Source organism: Heptranchias perlo, chromosome 1 (genome assembly GCF_035084215.1).
Source record: "Heptranchias perlo isolate sHepPer1 chromosome 1, sHepPer1.hap1, whole genome shotgun sequence".
In the NCBI taxonomy this organism is placed as follows: Eukaryota; Metazoa; Chordata; class Chondrichthyes; order Hexanchiformes; family Hexanchidae; genus Heptranchias; species Heptranchias perlo.
The window spans coordinates 141,649,759-141,673,808 of record NC_090325.1 but is presented as its reverse complement, the minus strand read 5'-3'; the positions used below and the strand labels follow the sequence as shown (position 1 = coordinate 141,673,808).

General features: G+C 40.5%; 1 protein-coding gene across 1 annotated transcript in view; it reads right to left on the bottom strand.

Moving 5' to 3' along the window:
- Nucleotides 1-24,050, bottom strand: part of lrba (LPS-responsive vesicle trafficking, beach and anchor containing) — a 753,934-nt gene that overhangs the window by 654,075 nt on the left and 75,809 nt on the right. Inside the window, exons 8-12 of the mRNA XM_067992149.1 lie at nucleotides 15,003-15,149; nucleotides 12,366-12,563; nucleotides 11,536-11,669; nucleotides 4,826-4,934; nucleotides 1,196-1,348 (exon numbers count right to left, since the gene is read on the bottom strand). Of these exons, the coding sequence (XP_067848250.1) occupies nucleotides 1,196-1,348; nucleotides 4,826-4,934; nucleotides 11,536-11,669; nucleotides 12,366-12,563; nucleotides 15,003-15,149 (741 nt within the window). The remainder of the gene's footprint in view (nucleotides 1-1,195; nucleotides 1,349-4,825; nucleotides 4,935-11,535; nucleotides 11,670-12,365; nucleotides 12,564-15,002; nucleotides 15,150-24,050) is intronic.

Here is a 24,050-nt window from a genome sequence, read left to right as displayed (position 1 = left end):
GCAGGGAGGAGTTCCATCAGCACTCTGGTTGCTGTTGCACACTTTAGTGATCAATTCAAAAGTGGCAGAGATTTGGGAACAGGTTCTGTCTGCCTTTCTTAGCCAAGAAATGCTGTGTGCCAAAGGGAATCTGAAGGAACAGGAAGAATTAGGTGAAATTCTTTAACTTTATACTCATCTATCTTTTCACCAAAATCAGTCAGAAGTTTTCACCCTGATAATGTGCTCCCTCCATGGTTCAGCTTGTTAAATCAGTCCTTAAATTAAATGTGAAGTTAGATGCCCAGGCAGTGTTGAGTTAGTGGTTCATAGAAGTAAAGGGAATTAGGGGTTACGGGGAACAGGCAGGAAATTGGACATGAAGCTGAGTTCGGATCGGTCAAGGCCCTGTGGGTGGCGGAGCGGGCCCAGGGGCTGAGTGGCCGGGTCCTGCTCCTACTTCTTGTGTTCCTTAGATTTGAGGTTAGGATCAGATCAGCCATGATCTTATTGAATGGCGGAGCAGGCTCGAGGGGCCGATTGGCCTACTCCTGCTCCTATTTCTTATCTTATCTTAGCCAGGATGACAAGTAGGGCACTACAATTGACCTTGGTGCCCAGGTTAGACAGAGGAAAATCAGGCAGGGTACCTGCTCCTTGTGCACCTCTGGAAGGGATCACTGGAAAGCGATGTGATATGGATGTTTGCTGAAGATGGGATAGAGCTCTGTTATAATGTCTGTGGTGACAAAATAGCCTGTTATTACTCAGTCATGGCTCACAAGTGAAAAATGACACTGTTTCAGAGGGTGACCGCAAAGTGTATTTCAGCAAGGGATCAATGCTTTTAGGAAGGAGAGAGAGAAAACTGGCAGAAACGAGGATTCATTAAAAATAATAAATCTGTTCCTAACTGATTTGTATGGCAAATAAATAAATCCATATTTAAAAGCCCAGTTTTCACTAAGAAATGCACTCAATTTGGATTAATATGCACAGCTTAATTTAACTTATCTTTGGTTAACACATATCAAATTGAATCCAGAATAACAAGCAAATGGCCGTGCACTGTAAATGGTTCTCAGCTACACTTCGCTGTAAATCTTTGGAACTGTATCGTAACAAGATTTTTTTTTTTAAAGGCCATACCCAAATTTAGGTCTTCAATATCTCTACATTTTAATAAATAATTCCAAACACAAAAGCAAGTGCTTACCTTGGCTGAAGCATGGATCCATATAGCAGGATTCAGAAGAATGTGGTCACATAACTGTTTGAGCAGAGGGCCACCGTTCTGTAAGTTACTCAGATATTTGGCAAAGGCCAAGCACAGTTCCAATACAGCTCTGGTGATATGAACTTTGGAAGACTAAAAGAAAAGCACTGATTTCAGATATTGAACAAGTAACAGCATTTAAACTATTTAAACTAAGTGCATGCACATGCACTTCCACATACAACAGATCACTTCATTCTCATTTCCAATTTATTAACAAAAACAGTAACAATTAGGCTTCAGCACAAGGAAGTTAGATTGTTTGCCTTGAGAACACAAATTATATTGCACATCTGTAGATGTATTCATTACACTCAATTCAAGGAGCACAACTTACTCCTTCTCCAAGAGCTACGAATACATCTGCATCTGGATTGGTACGTTTCAGAAAGGTGAGCACAAAAAGCCATTCAGGCTTGTATTTGAATCCAATACAAGTTAACTTGAAATGATGGTAATGTTTTCATTTTTCAATTACCTTTATGCCTATAAGATTCAAATGCTGTTCAAAAATGTGGGCATCAATCCCTATAAAGTCACTAATAAAGTCTCAAAATTTACATACAAGTTTGTGTAGTAGATAGTCACTAAGGTTAGGATTAATACAATATGTCCAAAGAAAGCCAGTTTAGAAATATAGCCAATATAGGGCAAGATTTGTTAATTGGAGAAATTATTCAATCAAAACTGAATACATCACAACTGGGGAGAACTGGTCTGGTAACTGGCAATTGGTAGTACTGTCTAACTTATCCAGTTGGTTCTAAATTCAACAAGCAATCAAGCAGCACAGAAGGCACAATACACTGCGAACCATACAACAGTCGCTGACTTATATGACTATTGGAGTTTATATCCATCGCCCCAGATGTTCAATATACTTCAGTTTCCAGCCAGACCACTAGATGGAGTATCCCACCCAAGAAAAAAGTTAAGGCTAGATTATGCACTCCTTCGCCCACAGTAAACAAGCTGAGCATTTACGCCACAGGTCAAAGTTCATGTTTAAAATGGCCAGGTATTTGAACCAAAAATAAAAAGAAAATTCCTTATTCCCAATTTAGACGAGAGAAACCATGCATTTCCGAAAGCCAGTTTACAATAAGATTCTGGAGCAAATGGATTCAAAAAGTTTATTGCAAATTATCAGATTTTGGATGTCATTAGTAGAGTCCACCCACTCTACTGATGACATCCAAAACCTTTTTAGATTTCTGAACGTCAACTGGATTGTCAATGCATATTGACTAAGTAATAGTAATACATGTTCCCCTTTGACAAGAGTAGGATTGTTGCACCAAAAATAAATTGTTTAACAGAGAGGACAATGGAAATAAAAATGTCTACAGTTCTCTATGTTCCTTTAATTCTATTTCACAATAATCAGTAAGGAAAATTGCCAGCAAATATTGACACATATCAGTCAAGATCTTAATTGTTTTGAAACATTTTACCAGAGATCTAACACATTCTAAATTTGATAAAAATAAAAGTCAGTAATACATACAGATCAATTTTACATACAACAAAATAACTGAACCTATTTTATGGCACATTAAGAAATCATTTTTGAAAGCCACAAAGTATATTCAATATTCAAAATTAATAATTTGCAACTCAACAATTTTAGAAGAGATGCTTTTAATGTTACTGTTGTAAATTTCCTTATTTTTTGTGGAATACAGTTAAACATATAACTGAGATGAATGTAGAATGCAAACAGTTTAATTTCAGTGCCATGCACGCAAAAACAATCCACTGCAACTTGGAATCATCGTACATTTTTTCATTGTATAGTATGTTTTAATTCTTAAAAGACACAACGTGCTTTAAAAATGTGTGCAATGTCATTGGGAAGGACTGTCATACAGTCTCAAATTTTGTTGGCCTGCAATTTTGTTTACATTTCAGCTTCTAATAGAAATGAGAAATACAATTCAGAAACTACATTAATTCAAGTCTTAGTAACTCTGCAAGCATGGGCATCATAAAAGTAATTTCAGATACCACAAATATTCTTAGCACAACATTATTTAATGATTTTTTGTACCACTGAATTGTACAGTACTATAGCAGCAGTGAAAATCTTCATCAATAACGCCTTCATTTTTAATTTGTTTAGGAAAAATTAGTGATTTACATCCTATGTACCCTTTAAGGAAAGTTCATGATGTGCACCCTAGTCAGAAGGTCATGGGTTCAAGCCCCACTCCAGAGACCAGCACAAAATCTCGGCCGACACTTGAGTGCAGTATTGGGGGAGTGTTGTATTGTTGGAGGTGTCATCTTTCAGATGAGACACAAAACTGAGGTCCTATCTGCCCTCTCAGGTGGATGTAAAAGATCCCATGGAACAATTCGAACGGGAGCAGAGAGTTCACCTGGTTCCTGGTTCCTGACTCTCAATCTACATCACTAAAACAAGTTACCTCGTCATTTACCTCATTGCTGTTTGTGGGACATTGCTATGTGCAAATTTGCTGCTGTTTGCCTACATTACAACGGTGACTACAATTCAAAAGTAATGTCCTGACAGTGAAGTGCTTTGGGACGTCCGAGAATGTGAACAGTGCTATATAATTACAAGTTATTTCTTATTTACATAGACAGAAGAGTGTCAAATAAGCTCATCATTTAGCTCTATTGCTCATTATAAATGGTACAAGTCTAAAAGAGCTAAATTTTGAAAGCTGTAGATTTACATAGAATTACACAGAATGTACAGCACAGAAACAAGCCCTTTGGCCCATTGGTCCAGACCGTTGTTTATGCTCCCCATGAACCTCCTCCGATCCTTCTTCATCTAACCCCATCAACATATCCTTCTATTCCTTTCTCACTCATGTGCTTATCTAGCTTCCCCTTAAATGCATCTATGCTAGTCCCCTCAACTACTTCTTGTAATAGCAAGCTCCTCATTCTAACCACTCTCTGGGTAAAGAAGTTTCTCCTGAATTCCCGATTGGATTTATTTGTGACTAACTTATATTTATGGCCCCTAGTTCTGGTCTTCCCCACAAGTGGAAACATCTTCTCTACGTTTACCCTATCAAACCCTTTCATAATCTTAAAGACCTCTATCAGGTCACCCCTCAGCCTTCTCTTTTCTGGAGAAAAGAGCCCCAATCTGTTCAATCGATCCCGATAGGTATAACCTCTCAGTTCTGGTATCATCCTTAGTTGAACATGCTGATTTTTTTTCACTCTACAAATCTGAAGGGGCACCTAATCAGCAAATATTAGCAAATCTGTGTTTCCAATAAAGAAACTAACAAAAGTACTTGGAGCATGTATATTTGTCATTGATTTTTCCCTTTTAATGATGTCACCCTGCACTTTAAATGGAGAGGTTTTTCCCAGCCCTAAACGTAGAGGTAGTTTCAAAAAATTGGACCTTAGTATAATTAGAATTTAACCATGTTTTCCTAAAATAATTTCAGTTGGTGTTCAATTAGACAAGGTGTTGAATAGTGTGTTCCTTAAAACATTAAGTTCATATTGGTTTAATTCTATTAAACTGGCTACTAGGCCCAGTTTAAAATAGTACACGATAGCTGTTGCAATATTTACCTTTTCAAGGCTAAACCCAATGACAAGAAATCCCTTACAAGAGAGTATTTGCTCTTGCATAGCCACCGAGTTCTTCAGTAATTCCATTATAAATGCCAACAAAGTGGAACTAAAAAAGTCAGAAAAAGATAGAGATATTAACATTTTAAACATACTTGAACCATGAGAATTTCACAGTACAACTTAATTTGGCACTTATATCCAGTGTGTCCCTAACTACACAAGTCAACATTATCCAACAGGAACTTCAAGATAAAGTGACCAAAAATGTCGCACATTAAGCGTTTTCCCCCTCCTCTTCCTTTTGAGATCTCTTGCTTCCCCTATACCCAAGTATCATGACCCAACCAAGACGATTGGGGAGCGAACTTCTCTGAGGCTTCTGTCAATGCTAATCTGTAACCAATTAAGGTGAAGACTCTTTCAACTTTTCCTTTCTCTGTTTGGAAAAGCACCTCATTTTAGTGCATGAACTTCCCAACTAGAAAACTATTGAAAATGAGATGCCATGGGAATATCAGGGACTCATATGTCCAACACAAGTAAATCAATTATTTGTTCTGTGCTGGGCCATGAAGTGTTAAATTCACATGACAGGAAAGAGGTGGCAAACTCGCCATTCCCATCTCACACTGCTATAGGCAAATTCATAATATTTGTGCTCTCCCTAGCCATGTCAAATAACTTATACTAATCAGAAGTCCACAGTAAAATGGCAAAAAGCTTTGTTAGGAGGAAAAGAAATAAAAAGTGGGACATATATATATTTTGGCTTTTTGCATCAATACAAAGCTCACAACAATACATTACATATTGGTAGTACATGCAAATAGTTACCACACTACTTTTTGAGCAGCATAGTAAGGTTAAACACAATTTAAGCAACATATAAATGCATGCTAATAAAGTAATCAATATTCATTTAGCACAATGTAGTCAGTAAACACCAAACATTTATGAAATTCTAGCCCACAGGTTTCAGATAATATGCTGAACATTTTAGAATTTGCGAAGAGTTTTGCCACTGTTCTGAAGCTTCACAGATACCTTCAGACAATTTTGTGACAAGGAATTCACAGTGAATCTAGCCATTAAGCACACGAATCTCACCACTGATGACGTCCTCTATATTTTCCTGCATTTCTAATTAGAATATGCCACAGCAAGCATAGCAGCAAATCAAAAGCAGCACAGCCAATGGCTACTGAATGATAACGGAATTCACAGGCTGTCAAGGCCACTTTGGTCACTTTCCTGACAGTTTCAAATGCAACTCCAAAGTAATTAAAGAGGGAACAAAAGTGTTGTGTGAACAAATAGCTATATCTGAAGAACTGCAATGAACAAACGAAACCTCCTGGCGGCTAAAAAAAGATATAAACTTACTGACACCAGACATGACTAGTAACTGCAAGCGAATACCATTGTGGACTTTAATTAATTGGTTACATGGTCTCAATTTTAAATCTTAATGAATCTGAATGAGTTCACCTCCTTTATCTGTCACAGCCCTTGTTAAACTCAACACTGAGCATGTAACAAATCTAATTGCTTGTCAGCTAGTACAGTAACTGTAATGTTATGTTCGTATTGGGAGCAAAGGGTTTGCGCTGTTGGTCTCTCATCAACCCCACTTACCTAATTGTCCCCCACAGAAAGGCTCAACTTGTAAATTTTTAGCCTTTTTTTTTGAGGAGCATCCTCCTTTTAGAAGGAAAATCCTAGTTTGTTACAATCAACTACATCACCCATCTTTGAAATGTACTGCACATCAATTTCAGGGACAATAACGGGGTGGGGTGGGAGAAAGAGATTAGTTACAGCCTCTGTTGAACATGTGCTTTATATACTGGAGTTCTAAGTGTTAAATAACCCAGGCTATGCAATATTTTATTTTGCCCTGCATGGGAATGTAAATAAAATATAAGGCACTGTTTTTTCTTGGAATTTCTGCAAGTACGTAATCCTGACAGTTTCAGAAACACCTTGTGCAACCGCCGACTAACTTCCCCAACACATACCGGTAGATTTCGATTTTGTGAAATTGACGAGATCTGCCAACGCTAGCAAAAAAGAACAGAACCTGCGATGAGGTTTACTGCAAACAAGAGAAGAAAAAGGGAAAAGAGGTAGGAAACACTTAAAAGAAAAGTGGAAGAAGAAAAGTTAACTTTTTTTTTTAAAAAAGATGAATGAGATGATACAATCCCAGGATTGATGATCCATGTTAGTTTGTTTCTTCTGGGGAAATGTGGAAACTTGACTCAGCAATTGTTTTATTTTGTTTCCAAAAATTATACAGGAATTGGTGTAATTAATTTTAGCCAGCATTTTACTGTTAAATGACAAAGACGTTTCCTAGTTATTTATTTTAAACTGTAGTGGCTTTTTTCAAGTTTCGTGATTTTTGTTAGTTTCACTGTTGGATCCTTTAAATCAAAAAATTACGCCGCTGCCAGACCACCATCACCGTTATTTTTGAGTGGTCACCAGTGGCGTTATTTTTGAGTGTAAGTGGCAACAGTATGAAAACTGGCATTAATCCAGGAAAATGGCGATCACCATTGATTTTAATGGAGGACAGAGCTACAATTGATTTCTCACTGTTTTCAGCAAAAGTACCAGGAAAATATGAAGTGATTTATGTCACTTACTTCATAATTTCCTCTTTCTTTTGCACTATTCAAGGATCGCCACATCATAAATGCGCAAGACCCCAGGAAAATATAGGCCATTATGTTTTTCAGGAATAAATGGATAGCAGATCTCCAGTGATACTGCTGAAGGAATAAAACAAGAAACTGCAGTGGCTCTTTTGTTAGCAGGAAGGAAGAAGTTAGGGCAGTAGGAATAAAATGGTGAGGGAAAGATTATGTAGGACAGTTAAAAGAATTTTTTTTATTTTAAGCACAGGGGAGGAGAGTCTTGGAGTTCAGAGATGTGGGAGGGGTTTCAAGACATGCAAGAATTTCAGAGGGGGACTTACAGGAGTGGGGGAATTAGAGATGGTATTTCTAGGGTATGAGAAGAGTGGACAGGAGGAATCAGGGTCATATAGGAGCATTGGGAGCTGTGCAACAGCACATGGTAATGCTTGGGGGAGGTTGTGGGTGTGGCAGTACTGAGGTACGGAGAAATGGTGTGCCAATTTGGGATGTGGGAATCGTAGACTTCATTTTGAAATGTACGGGGGTGGGGGGAATACGTGTGGGATTAAATGGACGATTAAAATGTTGAAGCCTGTTTCCAAGCCTGATGTTCACAAGCCTCAGATGGGTGACAACAGTACTACTGCAATTGGGAGAAAGAACAATGGAGCTGGGAGATTCTGCCAGAGGTAAATGCAAGAAAAAAGGGTGTAAAAGAAATGACAGCCATCCGTGGCTAAGTAAAGAAATTAAGGATAGTATCCGACTAAAAACAAGGACATATAAGGTAGCCAAACTTAGTGGGAGGATAGAAGATTGGGAAGTCTTCAAAAGACAGCAAAAAGTAACTAAAGGATTGATTAAGGAAGGGAAGATAGATTATGAAAATAAATTAGCAAAAAATATAAAAATAGATAGCAAGAGTTTCTATAGTTATAGTAAGAAAAAGGGTGGCTAAGGCAAACGTAGGTCCCTTAGAGGATTAGACCGGGAAAATAATGGTGGGAAACATGGAGATGGCAAAAATGCTGAACAAATATTTTGTTAGTCTTTACGGTAGAGGACACTGGACAAACAGGGGGCTCTGGGGGGGGGGGGGGGGGGAGGAGCTAAATACGATTAAAATCACTAAGGAATTGGTACTCAGTAAATTAATGGAACTCAAGGCGGATAAATCCCCTGGACCTGATGGCTTACATCCCAGGGTCTTGAAGGAAGTGGCAGTAGGGATTGTGGATGCTTTGGTAATAATTTTCCAAAATTCTCTGGACTCGGCAAAGGTCCCGGCAGATTGGAAAACTGCTAATGTAACACCTTGTTTAAAAAGGGTAGTAGGCAGAAGGCTGGAAATTATAGACCAGTTAGCCTAACATCTATGGTGGGTAAAGTTTTGGAGTCTATTATTAAGGAGACAGTAGCGGGACATTTGGATAAACATAATTTAATAGGACAAAGTCAGCATGGCTTTACGAAGGGGAAGTCATGTCTGACAGACTTGCTCGAGTTCTTTGAGGACATAACGTACAGGGTGGATAAAGGGGAACCAGTGGACGTAGTGTATTTAGACTTCCAGAAGGCATTCGACAAGGTGCCACATAAAAGATTATTGCTCAAGATAAAGAATCACTGGATTGGGGGTAATATTCTGGCATGGGTAGAGGATTGGTTATCTAAGAGGAAGCAGAGAGTTGGGATAAATGGTACATTCTCGGACTGGCAACCTGTAGCCAGTGGTGTTCTGCAGGGGTCGGTGCTGGGTCCCCAACTCTTTACAATCTATATTAATGATTTGGAGGAGGGGACCGAGTGCAACATATCAAAGTTTGCAGATGATACAAAGATGGGAGGGAAAGTAGAGGGTGAGGAGGACATAAAAAACCTACAAGGGGATATAGACAGGCTGGGTGAGTGGGCAGAGATTTGGCAGATGCAATACAATATTGGCAAGAAAAATCAGAGAGCAAGTTATTATCTTAATGGCGAGAAACTGGAAAGTACTGCAGTACAAAGGGATCTGGGGGTCCTAGTGCAAGAAAATCAAAAAGTTAGTATGCAGGTGCAGCAGGTGATCAATAAGGCCAACGGAATGTTGGCTTTTATTGCTAGGGGGATAGAATATAAAAACAGGGAGGTATTGCTGCAGTTATATAAGGTATTGGTGAGACCGCACCTGGAATACTGCATACAGTTTTGGTGTCCATACTTAAGAAAAGACATACTTGCTCTCGAGGCAGTACAAAGAAGGTTCACTCGGTTAATCCCGGGGATGAGGGGGCGGACATATGAGGAGAGGTTGAGTAGATTGGGACTCTACTCATTGGAGTTCAGAAGAATGAGAGGCGATCTTATTGAAACATAAGATTGTGAAGGGACTTGATCGGGTGGATGCGGTAAGGATGTTCCCAAGGATGGGTGAAACTAGAACTAGGGGGCATAATCTTAGAATAAGGGGCTGCTCTTTCAAAACTGAGATGAGGAGAAACTTCTTCACTCAAAGAGTAGTAGATCTGTGGAATTTGCTGCCCCAGGAAGCTGTGGAAGCTATATCATTAAATAAATTTAAAACAGAAATAGACACTTTCCTGGAAGTAAAGGGAATTGGGGGCTACGGGGAGCGGGCAGGAAATTGGACATGAATTTAGATTTGAGGTTAGGATCAGATCAGCCATGATCTTATTGAATGGCGGAGCAGGCTCGAGGGGCCGATTGGCCTACTCCTGCTCCTATTTCTTATGTTCGTATGTTCTTATGTTCTAAAAACAGGCTGAGAAACAGCAAGTTTTAGCATGACAGCTAGGCATGAACTGTTATATCCTGGAAGTGCACTCTACATGTATGGTATTTAATACATGACTAGTAGATCTCCCATGACATTACTCAGTATATCAGAGGATTCGCTGTTTTGTAACCGCTGTGATCACACATGTAGAGAATAACATCAGGGCCACTCAATTAGAGTGATTGAATAAGTAAAATTCTATTTTTATTAAATGGTATTCTGAGGTTTTTTACTGAGGGTGGGGAGGGGAGAGGAAGAGATTTGAATACGCCATGCTTCAGAACGGTGTCTCGAATTTTGTTAAAAGGTAAATCAATTAAGAACAAGCTTCTGATTTTAAAAATTAACTAAATTTAAGAATGGGCCTCAGATTTGAAACAAAAATACATAAACAAATCCAAGAACAGGCCTCTGATGTAAAAAAGTCTTCAATTCAAATAAAAGAAATGCAAGAATGTCAACGAGCGTGAAGTGGAAAAAGCAGACCACGCTTCTTGTCAGTGAAGCAGCAGTGGATAAGAAGCATATCAGGCGTAAGCAGGAAAAGCAATTCTCAGCACAACTGGATATCAAAGACTGAAAAAAGAGCGAGAGAAAAAAGAGAGAGAGAGAGAGAGAGAGAAAGAAAAACACAAGGACACAGAGCGCGCAAGACGATCGGGGGTTGGAGAACACGGGACGGATGACGAGGGAATGAGGAAGCAACAGCGAGTGACCCAGTGGGGTGGGCAACCAGGGGGAGGGCGAGGGAGCGAGACACTGGGCAGGGGGGGGGGGGTTGCTACTGGGATAAGAGAGAGAAAGAAAGATAGAAAGAGAGAGGGCACCACCAGGCCGAGGGCCAGCTAATCCCAATGAAGTTTATTTTATCATGTGGCTACATTTATTCTACAAAATAAACTTTGCCAACCATAACTTTTTAAAAACTGAAATCCAGAATCACCAATAAAGTAGATCTGTTTTATCAGTCAGTCATTCACATGTATGTAAACCAAGTTATTTACTAATCAACAGATCCATTTACCAGCAATTTTAGTTATTTAAAAAAATTCTCATTTTCATCTGACAGACGAATGCTCATTTTGAGTTATTCCAATGCAAATAATAAAAGAACTGTAGCTAGATCCACTGGGGTAATGCAGGAAGGGTAGGCATCACGTGTTCCAGAAGGAAATTTCTCAAACAACCATTCCACATTCAATTTGTTAACCCACCCACAGTATCCTGAGGATAATGTGTAACCAAGCCCAGAACAGGGTGCAACACATCTCAGATTCACTTACCAAACAGTGCTGTCAACTTGGTCTGAAGAATGCTGACTACAGTCAAGCTGTGCAAACAATGGGAAAAGCACCTGGACACCACCAATTGAATGTATAGCACTTTGTACAGAATGTGTTACAACAGCTTTTACATCCTATTAAAAAAAATCAAAAAACTTTAAAGATGAACTCCATACTTAAACCTTTACACAAATATTTTGGGGAGGGGAAGAAAACTTCCATATATCTGAATTTTCTTACAACTAGATAAAACATAGATAACAAAACTAGCTAATATGATTATAATTCAACCAGTAAGATTTTTCATACTTTGGGCTAATATTAAACTGCCAACTTTTAAAGTTGTGTCAGGAATACACTGTTAAATCATATACTTAAAGCTATAGTTTCAATATGACCTTTTCCACTTCAACAAAATCCTTCAATATGTAACAAAGCTTATGTCTACATATTTTTCATATAAGTAGATCATTTGTACAGATTAAAAGTTAATCTTACTTTTGCCATGCATATATTCAGTACTTATAGACTAGCAATGAAAACAAAAGACATAATTGAAAAAGAATGAAGGAAGCTCAGAACCTTTAAAATTCATATGCAAGGGATTTTTCCATACACCAGAATTGCATCAAAGTAGCTGGCTTAAATTTGGACAAAGAACTTATTTTGTAAACTTATTCCCTCATTTATGATGTTTTACCATAAAAGTAATTGTCTATAACATCCCCTGACTTTCAGAAGTTGCAGATTATTATATATTTTCCAACAGAAAAGCCGTTTGTTGCACTTTTCCCAGTGCAATGCAGCAATCTACAGAATTTGGCATTTACCTGAAGCATAAGAGCATGTGGAGAATGAACAAAAATAGATGGATTATCCTTAGGGGATGACTCTAGACAGAGCTGAGCATCTGTAGCCTTTGGGTTGTATGTGAATGCAATGCTACTAGACAGCTTGCCATCATAGAGTAGTAACTTGTGGTGTTCGGCAAGTAGGAGATCACTTTCCGCCTTGAATTTGAAAGTACCCTGGAAAAGTGCAGAGAAATTTCAGATCAGTAACTCACCCCATTATGTTAAATTAAGCCCAAATTTATTCACAATACAGACCAACTCGTTTCCCACAGCTTAACAAGGCATGCAAATTTTAGAACTGTCTATTGGCCTATCTGGTATTGAGTGAAATCTAAGTACAATGGATTTCCTGCATTTACCTATAATGTTACAAAAAATCAAGACCAAGTATCACTTCTGAACTTCTGGCTAACCAAAAAAATTTCCACCTCAACCCCATTTAGCTCTTCTTTTCCAAGGAGTAGGTGGCCTCCTTATGTCTCCTACTAAAATGTTCCACCTCACACTTCTCTGTATTGAAATTCATTTGCCATTTACAGGCCCATTCCGCAAGTTTGTAAGGTCTTCGCAGTCTTCCTCAGTATTAACTATACCCCCAATTTGGTGTCGTCTGCAAATTTTGGTATAGTACTTCCGATTCCGGAGTCCAAATCATTAATGTAAATAGTGAACAACAGTGGTCCCCAGGACCGATCCCTGTTGAACACCACTTTCCACCTTCCGCCAGTCTGAGTAATTACCTTTAACACATACTCTGTTTCTGTTTTGTAGCTAGTTTGCTATCCATTCTGCTACTTGTCTCCTGACTCAACATGCTCTGACCTTAGTCATCTGTCTACCATGCGGTACCTTATTGAAGGCCTTTTCAAAGTCTATGTATATTACATCCACTGCATTACCTTTATCCACTCTTTCTGCTACTTCTTCAAAGAATTCAATAAGGTTGGTCACACATGATCTTCCCTTTTGAAATATGTGCTAACTATTCTTTATTATATCCTCGGTTTCTAGATGTTTTTCTATTATATCTTTGAGTAAAGATTCCAATATCTTTCCTACCAACGACGTTAAGCTAACTGGTTTATAGTTCCCTGGATTTGTTCCATCTCCCTTTTTAAAATATATGCAGTATAGGACTGCCTCCTGCCGCGGGGTGGGAGAGAATGAGAGTACATAATCTCATAATTAGGCTGCTTGTCACAGCTGTCTGATTTCAATTCACTTGCAACAATTACTGAACAGTTTCTAATGTGCAAGCTTAAATTCACAAAACTAAAAAAGGTGCAATCTGGAGCTCACCACGTTCAAATGAATATGTTTAACTTTAGAGCTAATATTCAGTGTAAGTTTTCAAGCTATGCATGAAAGAGAGAGGGGGGAGCCAAGACTATTATTACTTAGAAAACGATTTTAAGTCAGCCTGAGGCACTGGTGAATTATTAAGGACATTACTTCTTTCCTACTGATTTTTTTTCATTCACATCAATCTGCTTTATGAAATAATCAGTTGTCTTCTACAGGTGTTATTGAATTGAGATTGAAAATTCTGCAGTACTGCATTATTGGGCAGAAATGTACTAACTATAGAAGACATCTTTAATTTCATACTGATTAAGTCACATCACATGTACCAAGTTAATTTTTGCTTCACACTGTACTTTCCTTAACACTACACGACAGCACTGAGGAGAAAGACCAGTGGCTCTGTTACTCACCCTGTGACAGCCACCGTTATAGATCATTGTTTTTGTATCAAACATTTATAAATTTGTTTGAGGGGTTTCCAAGCACACATGCTACCAGGTACGGCAGCATAGTGGTTATGTTACTGGGCTAGTAATCCAGAGGCCTGGACTAAAATCCAGAGTCATGAGTTCAAATCCCGCCACGGCAGCTGGCGAATTTAAATTCAATTAATTAATTAAATTCAATTAATTAAATAAAAATCTGGAATTAAAATACTAGTATCAGTAATGATGGCCATGAAACTACCGGATTGTCGTAAAAACCCATCTGGTTCACTAATGTCCTTCAGGGAAGGAAACCTGCCGCCCTTACCCGGTCTGGCCTATATGTGACTCCAGACCCACAGCAATGTGGTTGATTCTTAATTGCCCTCTGAAATGGCCTAGCAAGCCACTCAGTTGTAAAATCTCGCTACGAAAAGTCAGCACTGTGGGAGAACCGTCACCACACGGACTGCAGCGGTTCAAGAAGGCGGCTCACCACCACCTTCTCGAGGGCAATTAGGGATGGGCAATAAATGCCGGCCTTGCCAGCGACGCCCACATCCCGTGAACGAATTTTTTAAAAATGCTGCACTTCGAATATTTGATCACAGCCTCCATATCACCACCTTATTGGTTACTTTAATTTAGAAAATACTAACAAAATTTTATGAGCAGCATAAATGTTAAGAGGATTACCTGCAGAATTAATGACTGAAGTCACTACAGGAAGTCTTGTAAATTTAGTGCTAATCCAAACTATTAAGAGCTGCATTTGATTTGAATTCTGTAATAACCAGTTATTGACGTGCAGCCTGTCTAGTAAATCACATCTCAAAATCAAAAGTGTCAATTATCTTCAAACTACATTCTTGCCTTAGAATACCTTATATCCAGGGCCAAGTTGATATATTGCAAATATCTGTGCTGCATTTAGAGCTTCTGCAAAGACATAAACTGCTCCAAGCTGCCCACAGAATACTCGATTCGCATCTGCGGTTTCTGAAGATCCCAGGAAGCATTTGTCAAATGTCTAAAAATATAAACAAACTTACTGATTTAAGTTATTAATGTGTACGTTATGCAACATAATTCAAATTTTAAATCTTAAACTAAGGTGATATTATTTATAAAACACAGGATTTTTGAAAGAAAGATCAGCTACCGTAGGCTCATCTTCATTCTTTGAATGTAAACATCCTCCACAAACCAAACGAGTCTTTAGCAAGTTTTAGTGTTTTTTGAAGCCATATTAGGACATCGCTCACATAACCACTCACATTCCTTCAATATGAAGGGTATATCCCCACCCACATCTTTAAGATAGTGGTACTAAATCCCATTCATTCACCTGTGAGGAACTTAAAAGTAGGCAGATTGGGAGGTCAATGTGTGCAGGATAGATACACTCGTAGAATGAAAACAACTGTACAAAGTGGGAAATCTTTTTTTCCTTTAGGAGCCTTCATATATTACTGTAGGCTAACCAAGTAATTCAAGTCATCATCAACTGGGCAAGAACCAAAACTCAAGCTGCTAAGATGGATCTGCCAAAGCAAAGGCCATCCAAACTTGCTAAATCCAAGCAATAATGCTGTGAACCCCACCTACCCCATGTTGTAATTCTATAAATACTTATAATAGAAACTTGCTTCATTTTAGCTCACAGGGTAGCCTTGGGGAGAACAGAATGTCCCTTGACTGATCCTGAGAATTACCTGCCTTCCAAGTGGTAACAGACTTAATTGTGCTAACTTTTATTTAGAAATGGATTAGAAGGGAATGTACAATTTCCAGGAACTGCAAAGAACTTGTAGGGTATACATAAAATGCCACAGCCCTAATGCAAAGTGAAACATTCGCCAATTGATATGGATAGGGTAGGAAGATAGTGTAACTGTTGCTAGAGATGGAACTGGGAAACTATTTGGACAGAAACCTGGATCTGGGCACTGCAGGAACTGTGCCCCTTAAAATTGGCTTTGAGATTCGTATGGCAAATGCCCTATAAACTGCCTGAGGATTCCCATAAAATATGGAGTTCAGCTGTTGAACTGAGTGCTGGGAAGTAAATAGTTAATCCAGGGATTTAAGAAATTAAGTCAAAGTTATTATCCCTGGCTTGGGTTCAAGAAAGAAGCAATTAGTGAGTCGTAAACAGGTAGTGACCCTTCAAATTTGTGTGGGTCCCTTTGTTAAAAGCAAGGCTGTAAGGTAGGATGGGAGTTGTAAAAGTCCATCTGGAAATCCATGCTTCAGTACTGACTTATTGGGGACGATTGACAAAAAAAGGAGTGAGCCATTTTGACAAGTGGGTCACACACAAGTAGTTTTTCTTTGTCTTTGATGGAAGTAGCAGTCTTTCTTGGTCTCTGTGTTAACAAGACGACAACTTTTATTTCCTCTATCCTTCTTCTGTAAGAATTTTTACCTAGCAGGTGCAAGACGTATCCTTAACAATACAATATACCTTTACGGACAGAGTGTCAGAAGCTAAACCAGCTGTTCAGGCAGAGCTAAGAGTCACTTAATTACGAGTAGTCAGAGATCAAGATTTGCAAGAGGGAAGCCAGTATAGATATCATCACTCCTGTGCAAGTCAGGTTCAGTCGGAATCAAAGATCCAAGTGAAAGAGATAACCCCGCTGCAAAGGGGTTCATCGACTCAGCAATCCAGAAACTATCGCTTGCACCCCAAGAAAAGGAGGTTAACTCAACCACGCCGCTCATAAGGATACAGTTGTGTAAGCGCTGAACGTTGTTAATCATGCACCTAGTCTTGAGCTAATTGAAAAACTGGCTATTCAAAGCTGCTAATTTGTCAGCTATCTGTGGAATTACTCAAAGTAATCTTAGCAATTTATAACCTCACAGTGTCACTGTTATAAGTTAATACTCAGAATCTGTTAGCGCTGATTTAGTGATACACTGAACTGCCTCTGTAACTTTTGTTTCTTCTTTTATTAAGTAACTCTGCTCATGCTACTCAACTGCTAGAAAACTCTGATTACATTTGTGCATATCGATTAAGCGCTCATGTAACCAACTTTAAGTTGTGATTTATAACCAAAAAAGTGTTTAGTGCATGACTTCTGGTCTGGCTCCTAACTTGATGATTTGGCAAGGAAGAATTCATTCACGCAATCAGCATCTTACCAGTAATTTAGTTGAGGTTTCATAAATAAAATTAATTTAGATCCGACTGGTTACTGTAAGACAGTTTGGTGAGCAGAATCAAGCATCATTCATCCTACATTGGGAGGTAAACCCCCTGACGAATCCTGAGTGAGGAATTCAAGGAGGACGTGATATATCCAGTCGTAGCCAGAGAATGACCTGTAACGGTTTCTCTTCCCGCTCCATTACTCTGGAGTCCCCCAAGGATCTATCCTTGGACCCCTCCGATTTCTCATCTACATGCTGCCCTTCAGCGACATCATCCAAAAACACGGCGTCAGATTCCACACGTCGCTGAGGACACCCAGCTCTACCTCACAACCACCTCCCTCAACCTCTCCACTATCTCTCATTTGTCACATTGCTTGTCCAACATCCAGTACGAGATGAGCAAAAATTTCGTCCAACTAAACATTAGAAAGACCGAAACCATTGTCTTTGGTCCCCGCTGCAAACTCCGTTTCCTAGCCACCAACTCCTTCCCTCTCCCTGGCCACTGTGACGCTGAACCAGACCGTTCGCAACCTTGGCATCCTATTTGACCCGGAGATGAACTTCCGACCACATATCCACCCCATCACCAAGACCGCCTACTTCCACTTCCGTAAAATCGCCCAGCTCTGCCCTTGCCTCAGCTCATCTGCTGCTGAAGCCCTCATCCATGCCTATGTCACCTCCAGAGTGGACTTTTTTTTTATTCGTTCATGGGATGTGGGCGTCACTGGCAAGGCCAGCATTTATTGCCCATCCCTAATTGCCCTTGAGAAGGTGGTGGTGAGCCGCCTTCTTGAACCGCTGCAGTCCGTGTGGTGAATGTTCTCCCACAGTGCTGTTAGGAAGGGAGTTCCAGGATTTTGACCCAGCGACGATGAAGGAACGGCGATATATTTCCAAGTCGGGATGGTGTGTGACTTGGAGGGGAACGTGCAGGTGGTGTTGTTCCCATGTGCCTGCTGCTCTTGTCCTTCTAGGTGGTAGAGGTCGCAGGTTTGGGAGGTGCTGTCGAAGAAGCCTTGGTGAGTTGTTGCAGTGCATCCCGTGGATGGTGTACACTGCAGCCACTGTGCGCTGGTGGTGAAAGGAGTGAATGTTTAGGGTGGTGGATGGGGTGCCAATCAAGCGGGCTGCTTTAACTTGAATGGTGTTGAGCTTCTTGAGTGTTGTTGGAGCTGCACTCATCCAAGCATTCAAATGCTATCCTAGCTGGCCTCCCATCTTCCAACCTCCATAAACTTGAGCTCATCCAAAACTCCGCTGCCCGTATCCTAACTCACACCAAGTCCCATTCTCCCATCGCCCCTGTGCTCGCTGACCTACACTGGCTCCCAGTCTGGGAACACCTCGATTTTAAAATTCTCATCCTTGTTTTAAAATCCCTCCATGGCCTCGCCCCTCCCTAATAGCTGTAACCTCTTCCAGCCCTACAACCCTCCAGGAGCTGTGCGTTCCTCCAATTCTTGCCTCTTGCGCATCCATAGGAACAGGCCATTCAGCCCCTCGTGCCTGCTCCGCCATTTGATAAGATCATGGCTGATCTGTGATCTAACTCCATATACCTGCCTTTGGCCCATATCCCTTAATACCTTTGGTTACCAAAAAGCTATCTATCTCAGATTTAAATTTAGCAATTGAACTAGTATCAATTGCCATTTGTGGAAGAGAGTTCCAAACTTCTACCACCCTTTGTGTGTCGAAATGTTTTCTAATCTCGCTCCTGAAAGGTCTGGCTCTAATTTTTAGACTGTGCCCCCTACTCCTAAAATCCCCAACCAGCGGAAATAGTTTCTCTCTATTCACCCTATCTGTTCCCCTTAATATCTTATAAACTTTGATCAAATCACCCCTTAACCTTCAAAACTCCAAAGAATACAACCCCAATTTGTGTAATCTCTCCTCGTAACTTAACCCTTGAAGTCCGGGTATCATTCTAGTAAACCTACGCTGCACTCCCTCCAAGGCCAATATGTCCTTCCGAAGGTGCGGTGCCCAGAACTGCTCACAGTACTCCAGGTGCGGTCTAACCAGGGTTTTGTATAGCTGCAGCATAACTTCTGCCCCCTTGTACTCTAGTCCTCTAGATATAAAGGCCAGCATTCCATTTGCCTTATTGATTATTTTCTCCTCATGTTCATGACACTTCAATGATCTATGTACCTGAACCCCTAAGTCCCTTTCGACATCCACTGTTTTTAACTTTTTACCATTTAGAAAGTATCCTGTTCTATCCTTTTTTGATCCAAAGTGGATGACCTCACATTTGTCTACATTGAATTCCATTTGCCACAGTTTTGCCCATTCACCTAATCTATCAATATCGCTTTGTAATTTTATGTTTTCATCTACACTGCTTACAATGCCACCAATCTTTGTGTCATCAGCAAACTCAGATATGAGACTTTCTATGCCTTCATCTAAGTCGTTAATAAATATTGTGAATAACTGAAGCCCCAAGACAGATCCCTGCGGGACTCCACTAGTCACATCCTGCCAATGTGAGTACCTTCCCATTATTCCTACTCTGTCGCCTTTCACTCAGCCAACTTCCTAACCAAGTCCATACTTTTCCCTCAGTTCCATGGGCTTCTATCTTAGCTATCAGTCTTTTATGCGGGACCTTATCAAATGCCTTCTGGAAGTCCATATAAATAACATCCATTGACATTCCGCTGTCCACTACTTTAGTCACCGCTTCAAAAAATTCAATCAGGTTTGTCAGGCACGACCTACCTTTCACAAATCCATGCTGGCTCGCTCTGATTAACTGAAAATTCTCGAGGTGTTCAGTCACCCTATCCTTAATTATAGACTCCAGCATTTTCCACACAACAGATGTTAGGCTAACTGGTCTATAACTCCCCGGTTTCCCTGTCTCTCCTTTCTTAAAAAGCGGAGTGACATGTGCAATTTTCCAATCTAGAAGGACAGTTCCTGAATCTAGAGAACTTTGAAAGATTATAGTTAGGGCATCCACAATGTGCTCACCTACTTCCTTTAAAACCCTGGGATGGAAACCATCCGGTCCTGGGGATTTGTCACTCTTTAGTGCTATTATTTTCTTCATTACTGTTGCTTTACTTATGTTAATTTTATCGAGTCCCTGTCCCCGATTCAATATTAGTTTTCTTGGGATTTCCAGCATGCTATCCTTTTTTTCTACTGTAAATCCCATCCCCGATTTTAAATCGCTCAACCATTGGCGGCCGTGTCTTCAGCTGCCTAGGCTCGAAGCTCTGGCATTCCTTCCCTAAACCTCTCCACCGTTCCTCATTTAAGACACTCCTTAAAATCTACATCTTTGACCAAGCTTTTGGCCATCTGTCCTAATACCTCCTTACGTGGCTGAGTGTCAAATTTTGTTTGACAACGCTCATGTGAAGCGCCTTGAGACCTTTTACTACATTAAAGGCTCTATATAAATGCAAGTAGTTGTTGGTGGTGTTGTTGAGGATTCATCTAGCTCCTTGGCATATATTTGTCAGGATACTGAAACCCAAGCTTTCTTACAGTGCATCATGTTCATTATGCTATGTCAGAAAGGATGGATCAAATGTTATCTTTAGCTTACTGAAATTGTTGAGCCAAAATATCAGAACTAAGAGCAAAAGTGTTTTCACAAGAAATCAAACAATTTGAAAGGAGGATAAGCTATTATAAGATTTAAATCCTATACGGTCACCAAGGAAAGCATAGCAGGCTTAATTTTCACATCCCTTTCATCGAGAGAATAAGATGAATACATCTGTGAAATGGAAAAAGTTCCTGGAAAGCTGCAGCTGCCATTACATAAACAAAGATAGATATCTGCTTCCAAAAGAATTTTGGAGATACTCCAAGAACAGAGAAATTTCACAATTCAAAAGCTTACAGCTCCTGGTGTATCCATCCCGAATGAATTTCTTCCAATTGCTGAAGCACAGCCAGTGGATGACTTTCTAGAAAATAATGTAGTATTCAACACCAGACCAACATCACCTTCCTCTAGCGAACAGTCCCTGTCAGCAGACAGGCAATCAAACAGAAATTGATTGGGTTCAGGTGGAAAATTTAGCCTGATAGTTGAGGGGTGCCTCTTGGGGATCGGCGATATTGGCACGGGACTATTCAATGTCAGGATGTCAGAAAATGATGGTTTATAAGGCTAAGTGGGTTATCCAAATCATTATCAATTCTGGCTTCAATCTTTTGGAGGACTCCAATGACCAAGAGAAATGGAGTAAACCTGTACAGAACAATAACTTTAATTTATACAGCACTTTTAACAAGTCGCATTCATACCTGGGAAAAGACCAATTCATCCCCAGTTTGAAAAAAATAATTGAATAACCCATTCCCTCATCCTTTTCAGCCCAGGTAATGTCCCAGAGTATATCCATATATAGTATGTATCTTCCATTCCTGTGGGTGAACTACAGACTAATTCAGTGCGTTTGCTATTGTATTATTTATCCCCGCTAAGTGCTGTGCCAAGTGTCACCCTGTGATTCCTGCAACCGTGTGGAATCATATTACATCCTAGGAAAGTAAGCTGTGAGGAGGACACAAAGAATCTGCAAAAGGATACAGACAGATTAAGAGAGTGGGCAAGAGAACAGATGGAGTATAATGTGGGGAAATGTGAGGTTATTCATTTTGGTTGGAAGAATAGAAAAACAGAATAGTGTTTAAAATGGTGAGAAACTATTAAATGTTAGTGTTCAGAGAGACTTGGGGGTCATTGTACAAGGAACACAAAAAGTTAGTATGCAGGAACAGCAGGCAATTAGGAAACCAAAGGCAAATTGGCCTTTATTGCAAGGGTGTTGGAGTACAAGAGTAAATCTTATTACAATTGTACACGGCTTTAGTGAGACCTCACATGGAGCACTGTGCACAGTTTTGATCTCTATATCTAAGGAAGGATATACTTGCCTTGGAGGCAGTGTAACGAAGGTTCACTAGATTAATTCCTGGGATGAGAGGATTGTCCTACGAAGAGAAGTTGAGCAGAATGGGCCCATACTTGCTGGAGTTTAGAAGAATGAGAGGTGATCTCACTGAAATATTTAAGATTATGAGGGGGCTGGACAGGGTAGATGCTGAGAGATAGTTTCCCCTGGCAAAAGAGTCTAGAACTAGGGGGCATAGCTGCAGGATAAGGGGGCGGCCATTCAAGACTGAGATGAGGAGGAATTTCTACACGCAGAGGGTTGTGAATCTTTGGAATTCTATACCCCAGAGGTCTGTGGATGCTGAGTCATTGAATATATTCAAGGCTGAGATGGATAGATTTTTGGACTCTTGGGGAATCAAGGGATATGGGGATCAGGCGGGAAAGTGGAGTTGAGGTCGAAGATCAGCATGATCTTATTGAATGGCGGAGCAGGCTCGAGGGGCCGTATGGCCTACTCTTGCTCCTATTTCTTATGTTCATATGAACCAAGATCTGGTGGTATTTCGGACACCTGTGACAATTATCAACAATTGTGAAAGCTCTAATATGTTACACTTGCATAAATCCAGCAGGATAAGATAGCATTGATATTCTCATCACCAGTTGAAGATGTCCGAAGTTGAACTTGAAAGCAGAGGCAAATTATTAACTTACAGAATCATACAGCACAGGAGGCGACCATTCGGCCCATCGTGTCTGCTCTTTGAAGAGCTATCCAATTAGTCCCACTATCAGATTATGCAGGCGTGTGCTAAAAGTGTAACAAATACCAAAATTGTTTTTACACAATTTTTTTAATTCATTCATGGGACGTGGGCGTCACTGGCGAGGCTGGCATTTATTGCCCATCTCTAATTGCCCTTGAGAAGGTGGTGGTGAGCCGCCTTCTTAAACCGCTGTAGCCCATGTGGTGAAGGTTCTCCCACAGTGCTGTTAGGAAGGGAGTTCCAGGATTTTGACCCAGTGTCAATGAAGGAACGGTGATATATTTCCAAGTCGGGATGGTGTGTGGCTTGGAGGGGAACGTGCAGGTGGTGGTGTTCCCGTGTGCCTGCTGCTCTCGTCCTTCTAGGTGGTGGATAGGGTGCCAATCAAGCGGGCTGCTTTGGCCTGGATGGTGACGAGCTTCCTGAGTGTTGTTGGAGCTGCACTCATCCAGGCAAGTGGAGAGTATTCCATCACACTCCTGACTTGTGCCTTGTAGATGGTGGAAAGGCTTTGGGGAGTCAGGAGGTGAGTCACTCGCCACAGAATACCCAGCCACTGACCTGCTCTCGTAGCCACAGTATTTATATGGCTGGTCCAGTTAAGTTTCTGGTCAATGGTGACCCCCAGGATGTTGATGGTAGGGGCTTTAGCGATGGTAATGCCATTGAATGTCAAGGGGAGGTGGTTAGACTCCCTCTTGTTGGAGATGGTCATTGCCTGGCACGAATGTTACTTGCCATTTATCAGCCCAAGCTTGGATATTGTCCAGGTCTTGCTGCATGCTTCATTATTTGAGGGGTTGCGAATGGAACTGAACACTGTGCAATCATCAGCGAACATCCCCATTTCTGACCTTATGATGGAGGGAAGGTCATTGATGAAGCAGCTGAAGATGGTTGGGCCTAGGACACTGCCCTGAGGAACTCCTGCAGCAATGTCCTGGGGCTGAGATGATTGGCCTCCAACAACCACTACCATCTTCCTTTGTGCTAGGTATGACTCCAGCCACTGGAGAGTTTTCCCCGATTCCCATTGACTTTAATTTTACTAGGGCTCCTTGGTGCCATACTCGGTCAAATGCTGCCTTGATGTCAAGGGCAGTCACTCACCACCTCTGAA